This window comes from Physeter macrocephalus, chromosome 16 (assembly GCF_002837175.3).
Source record: "Physeter macrocephalus isolate SW-GA chromosome 16, ASM283717v5, whole genome shotgun sequence".
Classification (NCBI taxonomy): Eukaryota; Metazoa; Chordata; class Mammalia; order Artiodactyla; family Physeteridae; genus Physeter; species Physeter macrocephalus.
In genome coordinates this window covers 56946792-56959539 of record NC_041229.1, presented here as the reverse complement: position 1 = coordinate 56959539, position 12748 = coordinate 56946792, and the positions used below count along the sequence as shown (strand labels likewise).

The following is a 12748-nucleotide window of genomic DNA, read 5'->3' as shown; positions in this document are numbered from 1 at the left end:
TACAACAGAAGCACACACACCCTGGCACAAAACAGGTATTGCACCTTTTATTGGCCAAAGCATCTAGTTTCTCACCCAGCCTGGTTAGTGACTTCAAGTTGCTCAGCAGTTTTCTTTTAGGCATAAATAAAAGAGGGATAAGTTAATAGTTCAATCTTTAGTTGATGTAAAAATGAAAATTACTTTCAAAGATGATTAGCTTTGAGTGGTTAATATCAATATACATATATCCATTTATTCAAAGCATAGTAATATTAAAGTCTTTATAAAGTGTTCTGGATCACAGGTTGGTTATAATATATGACTAATTTGACTTAAACATATAGTCACTTCCATATATAACTATTTAACAGGGATTAACTATATATATTGGCATGTGAATAATAAAAGTTGTGTTTTCTAAACTTAGGAAAGGAGAAATGGCTTTTCCATTTCACTCTTCTGAAAGAACTTCAGTATCAAGCACATCTTGAACCAGTTTATTTTGCCTCACTAGTCTCCGTGCACTGGCTTTAGAGAAATGTGAAGAGTTAAAGAGGGAATTTATATAAAATTACCATTGCATATAATAGTCAGTCAGTAAATATTTGTATCCGGGGTGATAATAATAAGTAGAAATGAGAAATTTGAGAAGTCCATGGCTTCTAATTCAGAAAGGATCTCTTAAATAAATCACAGAAACATACAGACCATAATAAGAGAAATGATCCCTAACTTTGATTTCATTTTTTAAAACTTGCTAATAACAAAAGAAAACAAAAACAAAATGAAAAGGTAAGCCACATATCAGGAGAAGAGATTCGTATCGCATAGATCAGCCAAGGGTCAGGATCCAGAATATGTGGGGAAAGAAACCTTTGTATATTAATAAGAAAAGGAGCAATCAACCCAATAGAAATATGGACATAGTGTATAAGGAAGCTGTTACAGAAGAACAAACCCTAAATATCTAATAACATAAGGAAAAAATACCCACTAGTATTTTACTAGCCTCACTAGTAATCAGGAAAATGCAAATTAACACCACAAGAGATACCATTTTACATCCATCAACCTGGCCAAAAATCGAATGTCTGTTTCGTAACTAATTGGTGAGCATATAGATGAAAAGGAACTCTTATCCTTTGTGAGAGTTTCAGTTAGTTTGTTTCAGAGGGCAATTTGAAAATACAGTTAAATCTGCACAAACCTTCCTCAACCTAACAGCCTCACTCCTGATTATATATTCAGCTTTTGAGTAGCTTTTACATATATGCTATCTACGAATATTTATTGTGTCTATATTATGTAGATAATTAAGTTATCTCTTGGCTACCTCTGTTATTCTGTATTGGAATTATTCACAATTATATAGCTAGTATTTACTTTTTTTTAAGTGACTATCCTTTTGTACTATTCCTTTCAGGGTCTCCATTACAGTGAAACATAATTTTCTTTTTTTATATATTTATTTATTCATTCATTCATTCATTTATTTATTTATGGCTGTGTTGGATCCTCGTTGCTGTGCGCGGGCTTTCTCTAGTTGCAGTGAGCGGGGGCTACTCTTTGTTGCGGTGAGCAGGCTTCTCATTGTGGCTTCTCTTGTTTTGGAGCATGGGCTCTAGGCGCGCAGGCTTCATTAGTTGTGTCACGTAGGCTCAGTAGTTGTGGCTTGCGGGCTTTGGAGCTCAGGCTCAGTAGTTGTGGTGCACGGGCTTAGTTGCTCCGCGGCATGTGGGATCTTTCCACACCAGGGCTTGAATCCGTGTCCCTTGCAGTGGCAGGCAGATTCTTAATCACTGCGCCACCAGGGAAGACCCCCCTTTTTTTTTTTCTTAAAGCTACTTCCTTTAAGACTAGAATACATGTTTCTTTGTATACAGCGTCTCCTTTTCATACAGGGTTGATGCAGGTGGTTACTTTTTCTCATAATTCATATAATTTTCATATACCAGTTCTTCCTTCTTGATTAGTTTTAGATTTATAATAGTGGTTCTCCATATTTACTTTTGAGGAAATATTGATGATAGTAATGCCAAGAATTTTGAGTGCTACTCATTTATATTATTGGAAACCTTTTTAAAAGACTTACAAAAGAATTAGTTCTTCCCATCCTGCTTGTTAGTAACTCCCATTAATATAAATGATGACTCCCAGGTTCATGATGTGGAGAGTCTAGTGATGAAATACTAGAAGTGTTAACGGTAGTTAGTAATAGAAATTTACTGCTGTAAGTTAATTAAACACACCAGTAAGCAACTGGAGCATTTTATTATTTAGTTTGTATAAATATACAGTTGGAAAGTTAATGAGAAATGGCAAGTCTCTTGGAGTTTGATTGACAGCTATACTAAACCTTTTTAAAATGTGTAGATGACGAATGAATTTATTGAGACAACTTCTGTTGTAAAATATTCCGTAGAAGGAATATTTATTTTTGAGTGTACAGTAGCATAATTTTGTCATTTCTGACTTTAAAAAATTAGTTACTAGAGGAAAAACTTTTTAGAAGTCACCTCCTAATATTGAATTTGCTAAATAGTGTTCTGTATGGGAGATACAAGACTTTCTTTTATTATTTTCTGGCTTCTGTATTATTTGTGGTCTCTGCATAAATCAAAAAATGGGAGATACCTGAGGTGGTTGAAAAGAATTTGGTAAATAAATAGCATGTTATTTTCCTTCAGAGATTTCTAGGGGAAATGATCAGCAGTATTCTGTTCTAAGAAGATACAGGTTGGTCACACTTAATTGAAAGAAATTTCCTTTCTCATTTTGTATTATTTTGGGGGGAACCTACCTGTCTTTTTAGCATGCAATTTGGAATAGACACTTAACTCAATTTTGTAGTATTTGTATTATTAAATGCTAATTCAAAGTCAGGGTTCATAGTATCAGAATTATAAACACATAAATGAACCTGCTCACCTATTCATTCATTCATCAAATGTTCACTAATTATGTACTGCCTGAGAGACATTTTTCTAGGTCTTTGGATTATAGTAATGGGGGGGCTGGTGGGATGAATTGGGAGATTGGGATTAACATATATACACTAATATGTATAAAATAGATAACTAATAAGAAGCTGCTGTATAAAAAAATAAAATAAAATTCAAAAAAAAATGGCAGGGACTTCCATGGTGGCGCAGTGGTTAAGAATCCACCTGCCAATGCAGGGGACACGGGTTCGATCCCTGGTCCCGGAAGATCCCATATGCCGCGAGCGACAAAGCCCATGCGCCACAACTACTGAGCCTGCGCTCTAGAGCCTGCGAGAGCCACACCTACTGAGCCCACGTACTAGAGCCCATGCTCCGCAAAAAGAGAAGCCACTGCAATGAGAAGCCCGCGCACCACAACAGAGAGTAGACCCCGCTCACCGCAACTAGAGAAAGCCCGAGCGCAGCAACGAAGACTCAACACAGCCAGAAAACCAAAAAGGCACAAAATTCTTAGAAGTTATGTATATGTGCCATACAAATTATATTCCCATCTGTGGATCAAATGGGGACACGTACCAAAATGAATGCTTTCTCAGAAGGGCTGCTTGTAAGCACCAGGAAGAGATAATAGTAGTAGCAAGGGGACCATGCTACTCTGATAATGGCTCTGGATCTGGAGAGAGAGAAGAGGAAGGGGCAGGGAGAGTTGTTCACAGAAAACACTCCCAAGTGTGGACCTTGCAGATATAAAGCTGAGTGTGATGAAGATGCAGAGAATGTTGGGTGTGTATGTAATATAGAGTGCAGTGGATACAGTTTTAATCCTGTGTCTGCTTCTGATGGGAGTTCCTATAACAATCCCTGTTTTGTTCGAGAAGCATCTTATATAAAACAAGAACAAATTGATATAAGACATCTTGGTCATTGCACAGACACAGATGACACTAGTTTGTTGGGAAAGAAAAGTGACGGACTACAATATCAACCAGATGTGAAAGATGCTAGTGATCAAAGGGAAGATGTTTATATTGGAAACCACATGCTTTGCCCTGAAAATCTCAGTAGTTACTGTATCCATGGAAAATGTGAATTCATTTATTCTACTCAGGCTTCTTGTAGATGTGAATCTGGTTACACTGGACAGCACTGTGAAAAGACAGACTTTAGTATTCTCTATGTAGTGCCAAGTAGGCAAAAGCTCACTCAGGTTCTTACTGCAGCAATTATTGGAGCTGTACAGATTGCCATTATAGTGCTGCTGTATAAAAAAATAAAATAAAATTCAAAAAAAAATGGCAGGGACTTCCATGGTGGCGCAGTGGTTAAGAATCCACCTGCCAATGCAGGGGACACGGGTTCGATCCCTGGTCCCGGAAGATCCCATATGCCGCGAGCGACAAAGCCCATGCGCCACAACTACTGAGCCTGCGCTCTAGAGCCTGCGAGAGCCACACCTACTGAGCCCACGTACTAGAGCCCATGCTCCGCAAAAAGAGAAGCCACTGCAATGAGAAGCCCGCGCACCACAACAGAGAGTAGACCCCGCTCACCGCAACTAGAGAAAGCCCGAGCGCAGCAACGAAGACTCAACACAGCCAGAAAACCAAAAAGGCACAAAATTCTTAGAAGTTATGTATATGTGCCATACAAATTATATTCCCATCTGTGGATCAAATGGGGACACGTACCAAAATGAATGCTTTCTCAGAAGGGCTGCTTGTAAGCACCAGGAAGAGATAATAGTAGTAGCAAGGGGACCATGCTACTCTGATAATGGCTCTGGATCTGGAGAGAGAGAAGAGGAAGGGGCAGGGAGAGTTGTTCACAGAAAACACTCCCAAGTGTGGACCTTGCAGATATAAAGCTGAGTGTGATGAAGATGCAGAGAATGTTGGGTGTGTATGTAATATAGAGTGCAGTGGATACAGTTTTAATCCTGTGTCTGCTTCTGATGGGAGTTCCTATAACAATCCCTGTTTTGTTCGAGAAGCATCTTATATAAAACAAGAACAAATTGATATAAGACATCTTGGTCATTGCACAGACACAGATGACACTAGTTTGTTGGGAAAGAAAAGTGACGGACTACAATATCAACCAGATGTGAAAGATGCTAGTGATCAAAGGGAAGATGTTTATATTGGAAACCACATGCTTTGCCCTGAAAATCTCAGTAGTTACTGTATCCATGGAAAATGTGAATTCATTTATTCTACTCAGGCTTCTTGTAGATGTGAATCTGGTTACACTGGACAGCACTGTGAAAAGACAGACTTTAGTATTCTCTATGTAGTGCCAAGTAGGCAAAAGCTCACTCAGGTTCTTACTGCAGCAATTATTGGAGCTGTACAGATTGCCATTATAGTAGCAGTTGTCGTGTGCATAACAAGAAAATGCCCTAAAAACAATAGAGGACGACAGCAGCAAAACCTAGGCCATTTTACTTCAGATACATATTTCCAGATGGTTTAAACTGATGACTTTTATATGTATACTGACCATGTGATATACATTTATTATGTCATTTTTTTAAAGAATGGAAATATTTATTTCAGAGGCCTTCTTTTTGGACATTTTCAGTGTAGTACTGTTGGCTCATATTTAGAATATTCAGCTACAACAGTTTTGGACTGTTTAGTAGTCTTTGTTTTATGTTTTTAAATACAGAAATTGATTTCACAGATTTGTACTACATGGTAATTCTAAGACTTGTTCTTTACCCATGGAATGTAATATTTTTGCAAAGACGGACCACTTCCAAATGGTTATAAAGTCATACCCACTTCTTCCACAATGACCACAGCAAATGACCAAGCTTGAACTGAAGGTAAAGATGTTTACAGATTACTTTTCTTACAAAAAATATCTAGAAGACACTGTGTTTAGACATTCAATGTTCTTGAGATTTATTAACCGATTTTTTAGACACTACCTGTTGCATGAACTGTAAAGCTGTGTGTGTTAGATGTAAAATATTTATAAGATGTATGAACTGGAATTTGATCATTTCTCTTTGAAAAAATAATTCTGAATTTTTAAAAGTATATGGTAGCAATGATGGAACGGATCACTGAAAAGTAGATTTAGATGTTGTGAAAATAGTCTGTTTAACAGATTTGAATAAAGCCTACTCTATCATTTTTTTAAAAAAAACAGTTAAAACTATCTCTTTTTTTCCTTTTTAAAATACATGATTAGTTTAAAATCAATTCTGTAAAGCCTAGATGTTTTTGTAGAGCAGATACAGACTAAGAAAGTGAGCATATTATGTCAGCTTATCTTATTTGAGAGATAACAAAAATACCTTGTTTTATGCCTTTTATTCAATAACACTCCTTTCTTTACCTTGTCTTATGAACACATTGCAAGATTCATCAGACATACCCCTGGGAGAGCAAGAAAGACAATCTGATTTTGAGCAGAGAATGATATGGCTGGTTGATGGGTGGTTTGGGACTAGTCTCAACAGTCATCTTGTCACTAAGAGTAAAGGCCTGATTATTGACTAGAAAGTACTTTTTAGATAAAGTTTTAGGACCAACTTAAAAGTTGTTAGTTCAGAATATCTATTTCAGTTTTTTGGCTTTTACAGTGAAAATAATGTAATTATGCTTAAATGACCCAGTCCTCACTCCCTGCAAAAATATGCTGACATCAGGACCTATTTGTCTGACAAGACTAATTCAGAGGAACAATAAGCAGTGTTTTCACACTCAAAACTAGCCAATGAAATAAAAGGTTACAAATATTATATTAGAAATGATTCATTGTCGTGGGTTTCACACATGGGTGTGCCTGAGTTTACACTTGTATACACAGAGCAACATCAGATAATATTAGAAAAAGATCGATTCCTAGAACTCAGCTAATCATTATGTTCACCAGATGTCTTTTGAATAAAATATTCCTCTTTTCTCTATTGTGTTTCAAACACTTGAACTCCTGGAAGACACTAAAACTCAATTTGAGTATAGATACACTCTCTTCATCTAGGAGTCATACACTTACTGAGGGTTAAATTGTTTATAGCTCTTTCAGTTGACTGTTTTCTACTTTAATCTTTTATGAAACGTCCTGGGGGTAGGAAACCCAAAGGGGAAATCCATGGACATATGAAGAAAGGCCAAAAAATAGGAGAATACACATATAAGGAAATAGAAATAATAATATAAAAAAAGACTTTTAAGAATTTCAGAATTCTCAAAGGAGGAAATATCATCCATAAAAAAAGAATGAGATTTTGTGAAACAGACATAGGTAGTTGTTGGGACTTCCCTGGTGGTCCAGTGGCTGAGACTCCATGTTCCCAATGCAGGGGGCCCGGGTTCGATCCCTGGCCAAGGAACTAGATCCCACATGAAGACCCTCATAAATAGTAGACTGGACACACTTAAGCAGAGAATTTGTGAATAGTAAGTAGAAATGAAAAACATCACCCAGAATGTAGCCCAGAGAGATAAAGAGATATATGAAACAGAAGTTATAGGACACAGAGGTTAATTAAGAGGTGTCAACATGTATCTAATAGGAATTCTAGGAATAGAGATTAGAGGGAATGGCAATGAAGAAGTATTATTTAAAAGTGGCTGAGTAAAAAAATACAGAGAGGAAATTATGACAACAAAAAAGGAGACACAGATACAACAGAGACTGAAAAATCATAAGAACATACTGTGAACAACTTTTAGGTAGAATGGAATTTTTTAGCAAAAAGTATATAAAATATAACAAAATTGATTTAAAAAGAAATGGGAAAACTGAATAAGATCTGTTTCCAGAGCATGATAGGATCGATATCTGGACCAACACTGAAAATGTAGGATTAAAAAAAGAATCTTTTTTTTTTCTGATCGTCATTCTCTTAATGCTTTTTTAAAAAAAATATTTATTTATTTATATTTATTTTTGGCTATGTTGGGGCTTCGTTCCTGTGCAAGGGCTCTCTCTAGTTGCGGCGAGCAGGGGCCACTCTTCATCGCGGTACGTGGGCCTCTCAGTGTCGCGGCCTCGTCTTGTTGCGGAGCACAAGCTCCAGACGCACAGGTTCAGTAGTTGTGGCTCACAGGCCTAGTTGCAACGCGGCATGTGGGATCTTCCCAGACCAGGGCTCGAACCCATGTCCCCTGCATTGGCAGGCAGATTCTCAACCACTGCGCCACCAGGGAAGCCCAAAAAAAGAATCTTAGATGTATCTATTAGTTAACAATAAAATAAAGAATACTTAGGTCAAAAACTGAGTGACGGCAAGAACCTAGAGAGATAAGGTGAGCAAGCTTTTGCCTTGAAGGCATTTAATAAACAACCTGATCAGGACGATATGAAAAACAGACTTGGTAGACAAACTGATTTATGGACCTAAATACAAAAATATAAATTAAAATGTGTGCAACCTGAATCTAGCAGTTGAGAAGAGTCAGTGGCTCAACACTAAAAAGTCTTCCACATAATTCACTCATTAACAGATAAACAGAAATATCATGTGGTTGTTTTTTTACTAAGTGCAGAAAAAGCATTCAATAAAATTCAACACTTATTTAGAAAGACAATAATAGGTTTTGATTAGGAGCATAAACTGTAGAACCAGATGGCATGAGTTTGAGTCTAAACTCTTACTTATTGTGTATGGTATTGTCTTGATTTCATGCTTGTTAGATGTTGGGCAGAGAACCCAACTATGCTGTACCTGGACTTCTGACCTACAAAAAATATGAGCTAATAAATGGGTGGCTTTTTTAAAAAATTGAGGTGTGATGGACATATAACATTATATTAGTTTCAGGTATACAATATAATGATTCAGTATTTGTGTATGCTGAGAGCTGATCACGACAATAAGGCTACTTACCATCCATCACCATACAAAGTTACAAATTTTTTCCTTGTAATGAGAACTTTTAAGATTTATAATATGTTGTTTTAATCTGAGAAATGTATTGTATTTTTTTAAAATAGTAATAGAAAACAGTTACATCATGTGACTTTGGACAAATTACTTGATCCCCCAATGCTTTACTTTATTGTCTGTAAAATGGAGATAATAATAGTACCCACCTCATTAGGTGTTTGGGTGGATTCAATGAGCCAGTATATGTAAAATATATACGGCACATGGTAAAGCCTCAAATGATTGCAAATAGTACTAGTTGTTGTTATAGAAACTATTTGAAAACTAGAAAAAGCAGGGAATTTCCTTAAAATGCTAAAGAATAGTTATCAATCCTATAACAACCATTAGGCTAAATAGTGAAACTATTTCCATTAAAGTCAGAAAGCAGATAAGGATGCCAGTTATTATACAATAAAATATTTAAAAACGTTATGCTTGAGGTCCTGGTCTATATAATTAAATGGAGAAAAGAGATGAAGTATAAATATTTTAAATAAAGGGACAAAATTGTCTTTTGCAGATATGAATGTTATGTAGAAGCTGTGAGGGAATCTGCAAACTATTAGAATTAGAAAACTAGCACATTTGTTGGATATAAGATCAACATGAAAATTAAGTAAATCTATATACCAGTAATAACCAAATAGAGAGTGACCACAATATAAGTACCTCATAATATATTTAATAAAAATGTGAAAGACCTTTATCAATGAAAAATATATCACATTATAAAAATGATAATGCAGGACATAAAATATCTGAATAAACGAATGTACACATATATGTACCTGGTTTAACTAGGCCTTCTGCTACTCTGATTTTTATGAAAATATATCAGAAATTAGTTTGGCTAAAAAATAAATAGGATACCCAAATACTTTTTGGAGACTTTGGTTTTTTGTCCAGAAAATCATGGGAGAATCCCTTCTTCCTGTCAAGATTCAATTTAAAACAAAAATTTCCTTTTATAAGTTAGTGAGTGAAAACTTCAGCATGTAAATAGCAAAAGAAAGAAAGGAAGAAGGAAAAAGGGAGAAAGGAAGGAAAGAAAGAAGGATGGAATGCAGACAATATAAAAAGCTTTTGGTTCATTAGTTAAAAGAAACAGCTCAAAGAATTATGAAAGGATATTAATTCCATCAGTCAGATTTCAGTCAGGAAAGCAGAATCACTATGAGTCTTATGGTATAAGGGATTTATTATAAGCATAAGATATTACAAAACTGTGGGAGAAGCTGGAGAAGAATCCAAAAGGGGGAGTTGGAGGATCAGAGAAAGTCACTAACCAGCCCTTCAGAAGCTTGGTGCAGGTGGACAGCTCAGGCCAGGAGGTGGGAAGCAAGATCTAACCAGCTGCCGAGTGGAACCCCAAAGGAGAGCAGGTGGGGAAACATCTATGGAGGACTGTTACCACTGCATCTGTTAGTGGGCCTGGAGTCACTATTTGTCAGCAGCACCAGCAGTTGGGAACAAGAGCTAGATGAAGAACAGGAGCACCAAGACCAGATGGAATCTGCAGGCAGCCTGTGTCTGTCTCTTACTGGTCTAACCACCATTCACTTCAGAGCTTCATGGCTGCTGCTTCACTTCTGTTCTCCAAATCTCATGCCAATTTTTGTTCAGCTCTAGCCTGGATCCACACATGTGCTGGTATTCTGGGAAATAGTTCTTATTTAGCCAAGTGCACACAGTAAAAACCCACGACAGATATGAATAGGCTCTGTACTCTATTCTAGGAATATAAAGATTAATAACAACAGTAGTAATCACTCAGAAAATTATAGTTGCTCTTACTATGTTTCAGGTACTGTTGAAAATTATATAGTCACAGTAGCAGTATGAGATTAATGCTGTTATTATTCCCCTTGTATTGATGTGTAACCTGAGTCACAGACAGGTCAAATTTACTTCCAAAGCTACACATTGTTCTCTAGGGTTAGCAGCAGCAACATTCTGGAGGAATCTAGTAAAATGGGGACATACTTAGAAACTGTATTCATACTAGAACTACTTGCTCAAAGGAGGGCAAAAATTAGAAAAAAAATAGAAACAGCCTAAATCTTCGTCAGTAAGGAAGTAGAGAAGTAAAGTCTGAATATCCATAAGATAGAGTACTAATTAGGAGTTCAAAGAAATGCATTACATATGTATATCAGCAAAAATACCTCTTAAGAAACAGTACTGAGGGGAAAAGTGAGTTGCGGAATGATATACATGATCTATCATTGTTCATTTAAACACTTGTATTTTAAAAGTATAAAAAGTGATATATACAGATGTTCACCAAATTTATAAAGCTAGTAGCTTGTGGGAGCGGCCGTGGCAGATGCAGTTGCTTGTCTACCCACAGCCATTCTTGGCTTCCTACTTATCAGCAGAGCTCCATTTTGTTAATTATTCTTTCTCTTAATTTGCTATATGGAAGGTGGGGCTCAGCCCCCAGCAGTAAATTACAGCTGGCTTTTTACCAATCATAGTAAGTCTGTTCCATCACCAGTGCTTGGTTTGTGCATAAACTCATGTCACAGTTATGGCCAGTTCTCTGGGGGTATTTCTGGGAATGGTTTTACGTACTAAGACAGATACGACTGGGCTGCTAGGAATACATATATAGTGGCAGAGTGGAAGGATGGGAAAAACTGGGTTCTGGATAAAGTCATCAAGTTCCTGAGTTAGCCAATCCTGGAACTAATCTGTCTCCAGTCTTATTATTTAAATCAGTTGATTTGGATTTTCCGTTAATTGAGGTTGAAAGCATCCTAACTGATGGTAGTAGGGATGGGGAACAAAGGAGGCTCACTTTATCTGTAAGCGTTTTATTTATTTTAACTAAAAAAAATGCAAAAAATCAATTAAGTTTGGGTTGTGGATATATAGTTATTTGCTCATTATTCTCCAATTTAAAAATTTAAAAATAGAAGAGTGCCACATAAGTTATATATACATCGTGAACAAAGACATGGGAATGATCATTGTCAGTTGAGGGGCAACTGGGAAATATTTCTCAGCAAATGAATCAAGAACCAATTTGTTTGTATTCGTTTAATATATACTTACTTGCCTTTCACTCTGTGTAAGCTACTGTACCATTCAGTTTGGGGCTTATATTTGAAATCACTGTGTTTTTTATCTGTAAAGAGCATCTTTTTTATATATATATAAATTTATTTCTTTTTTGGCCGCGTTGTGTCTTCGTTGCTGTGCACAGGCTTTCTCTAGTTGTGGCGAGCGGGGGCTACTCTTTGTTGCGGTGTGCGGGCTTCCCATTGCGGTGGCTTCTCTTTGTTGTGGAGCACAGGCTCTAGGCACGTGGGCTCAGTAGTTGTGGCTCACGGGCTCTAGAGCGCAGGCTGAGTAGTTGTGGCGCACAGGCTTAGTTGCTCCGTGGCATGTGGGATCTTTCCAGACCAGGGCTCAAATCCGCATCCCCTGCATTGGCAGGCGGATTCTTAACCACTGCGCCACCAGCGAAGTCCCATCATCACTGTTTTAGTGCCTCACTTTTAAAAATGAATGGTCAGGGACTTCCCTGGTGGCGCAGTGGTTAACAATCCACCTGCCAATGCAGGGGACGAGGGTTCAACCCCTGGTCCGGCAAGATCCCACATACCACGGAGTAACTAAGCCCATGCACCACAACTACTGAGCCCGCATGCCACAACTGCTGAAGCCCACGCACCTAGAGCCCGTGCTCTGCAACAAGAGAGCTACCGCAATGAGAAGCCCGTGCACCGCAACGAAGAGTAGCCCCTGCTCACCACCACTAGAGAAAGCCCGTGTGCAGCAACGAAGACCCAACACAGCCAAAAACTAAATAAGTGAATGAATGAATGGTCAGCCAAGGATCATCAGATATTTGGGGAGAGCTCTCACACGAGATACAGAAGCCAAGGGCTTCCCTGGTGGCGCAGTGGTTGAGAATCCGCCTGCCGAT

At 37.5% G+C, this 12748-nt stretch overlaps 2 protein-coding genes across 2 annotated transcripts in view; both read left to right on the top strand.

Moving 5' to 3' along the window:
• UVRAG (UV radiation resistance associated) overlaps positions 1 to 12748 on the top strand; it is a 379149-nt gene that overhangs the window by 253098 nt on the left and 113303 nt on the right. The gene's annotated exons all lie outside the window — the stretch shown is intronic.
• The window catches only part of LOC129392875 (tomoregulin-1-like), a 21002-nt gene continuing 12452 nt past the window's right edge, over positions 4199 to 12748 (top strand). Inside the window, 2 exon segments of the mRNA XM_055091529.1 lie at positions 4199 to 4765; positions 4767 to 5754. Coding sequence (XP_054947504.1) covers positions 4559 to 4765; positions 4767 to 5399 — 840 coding nt within the window. The 5' untranslated portion in view covers positions 4199 to 4558 and the 3' untranslated portion in view covers positions 5400 to 5754.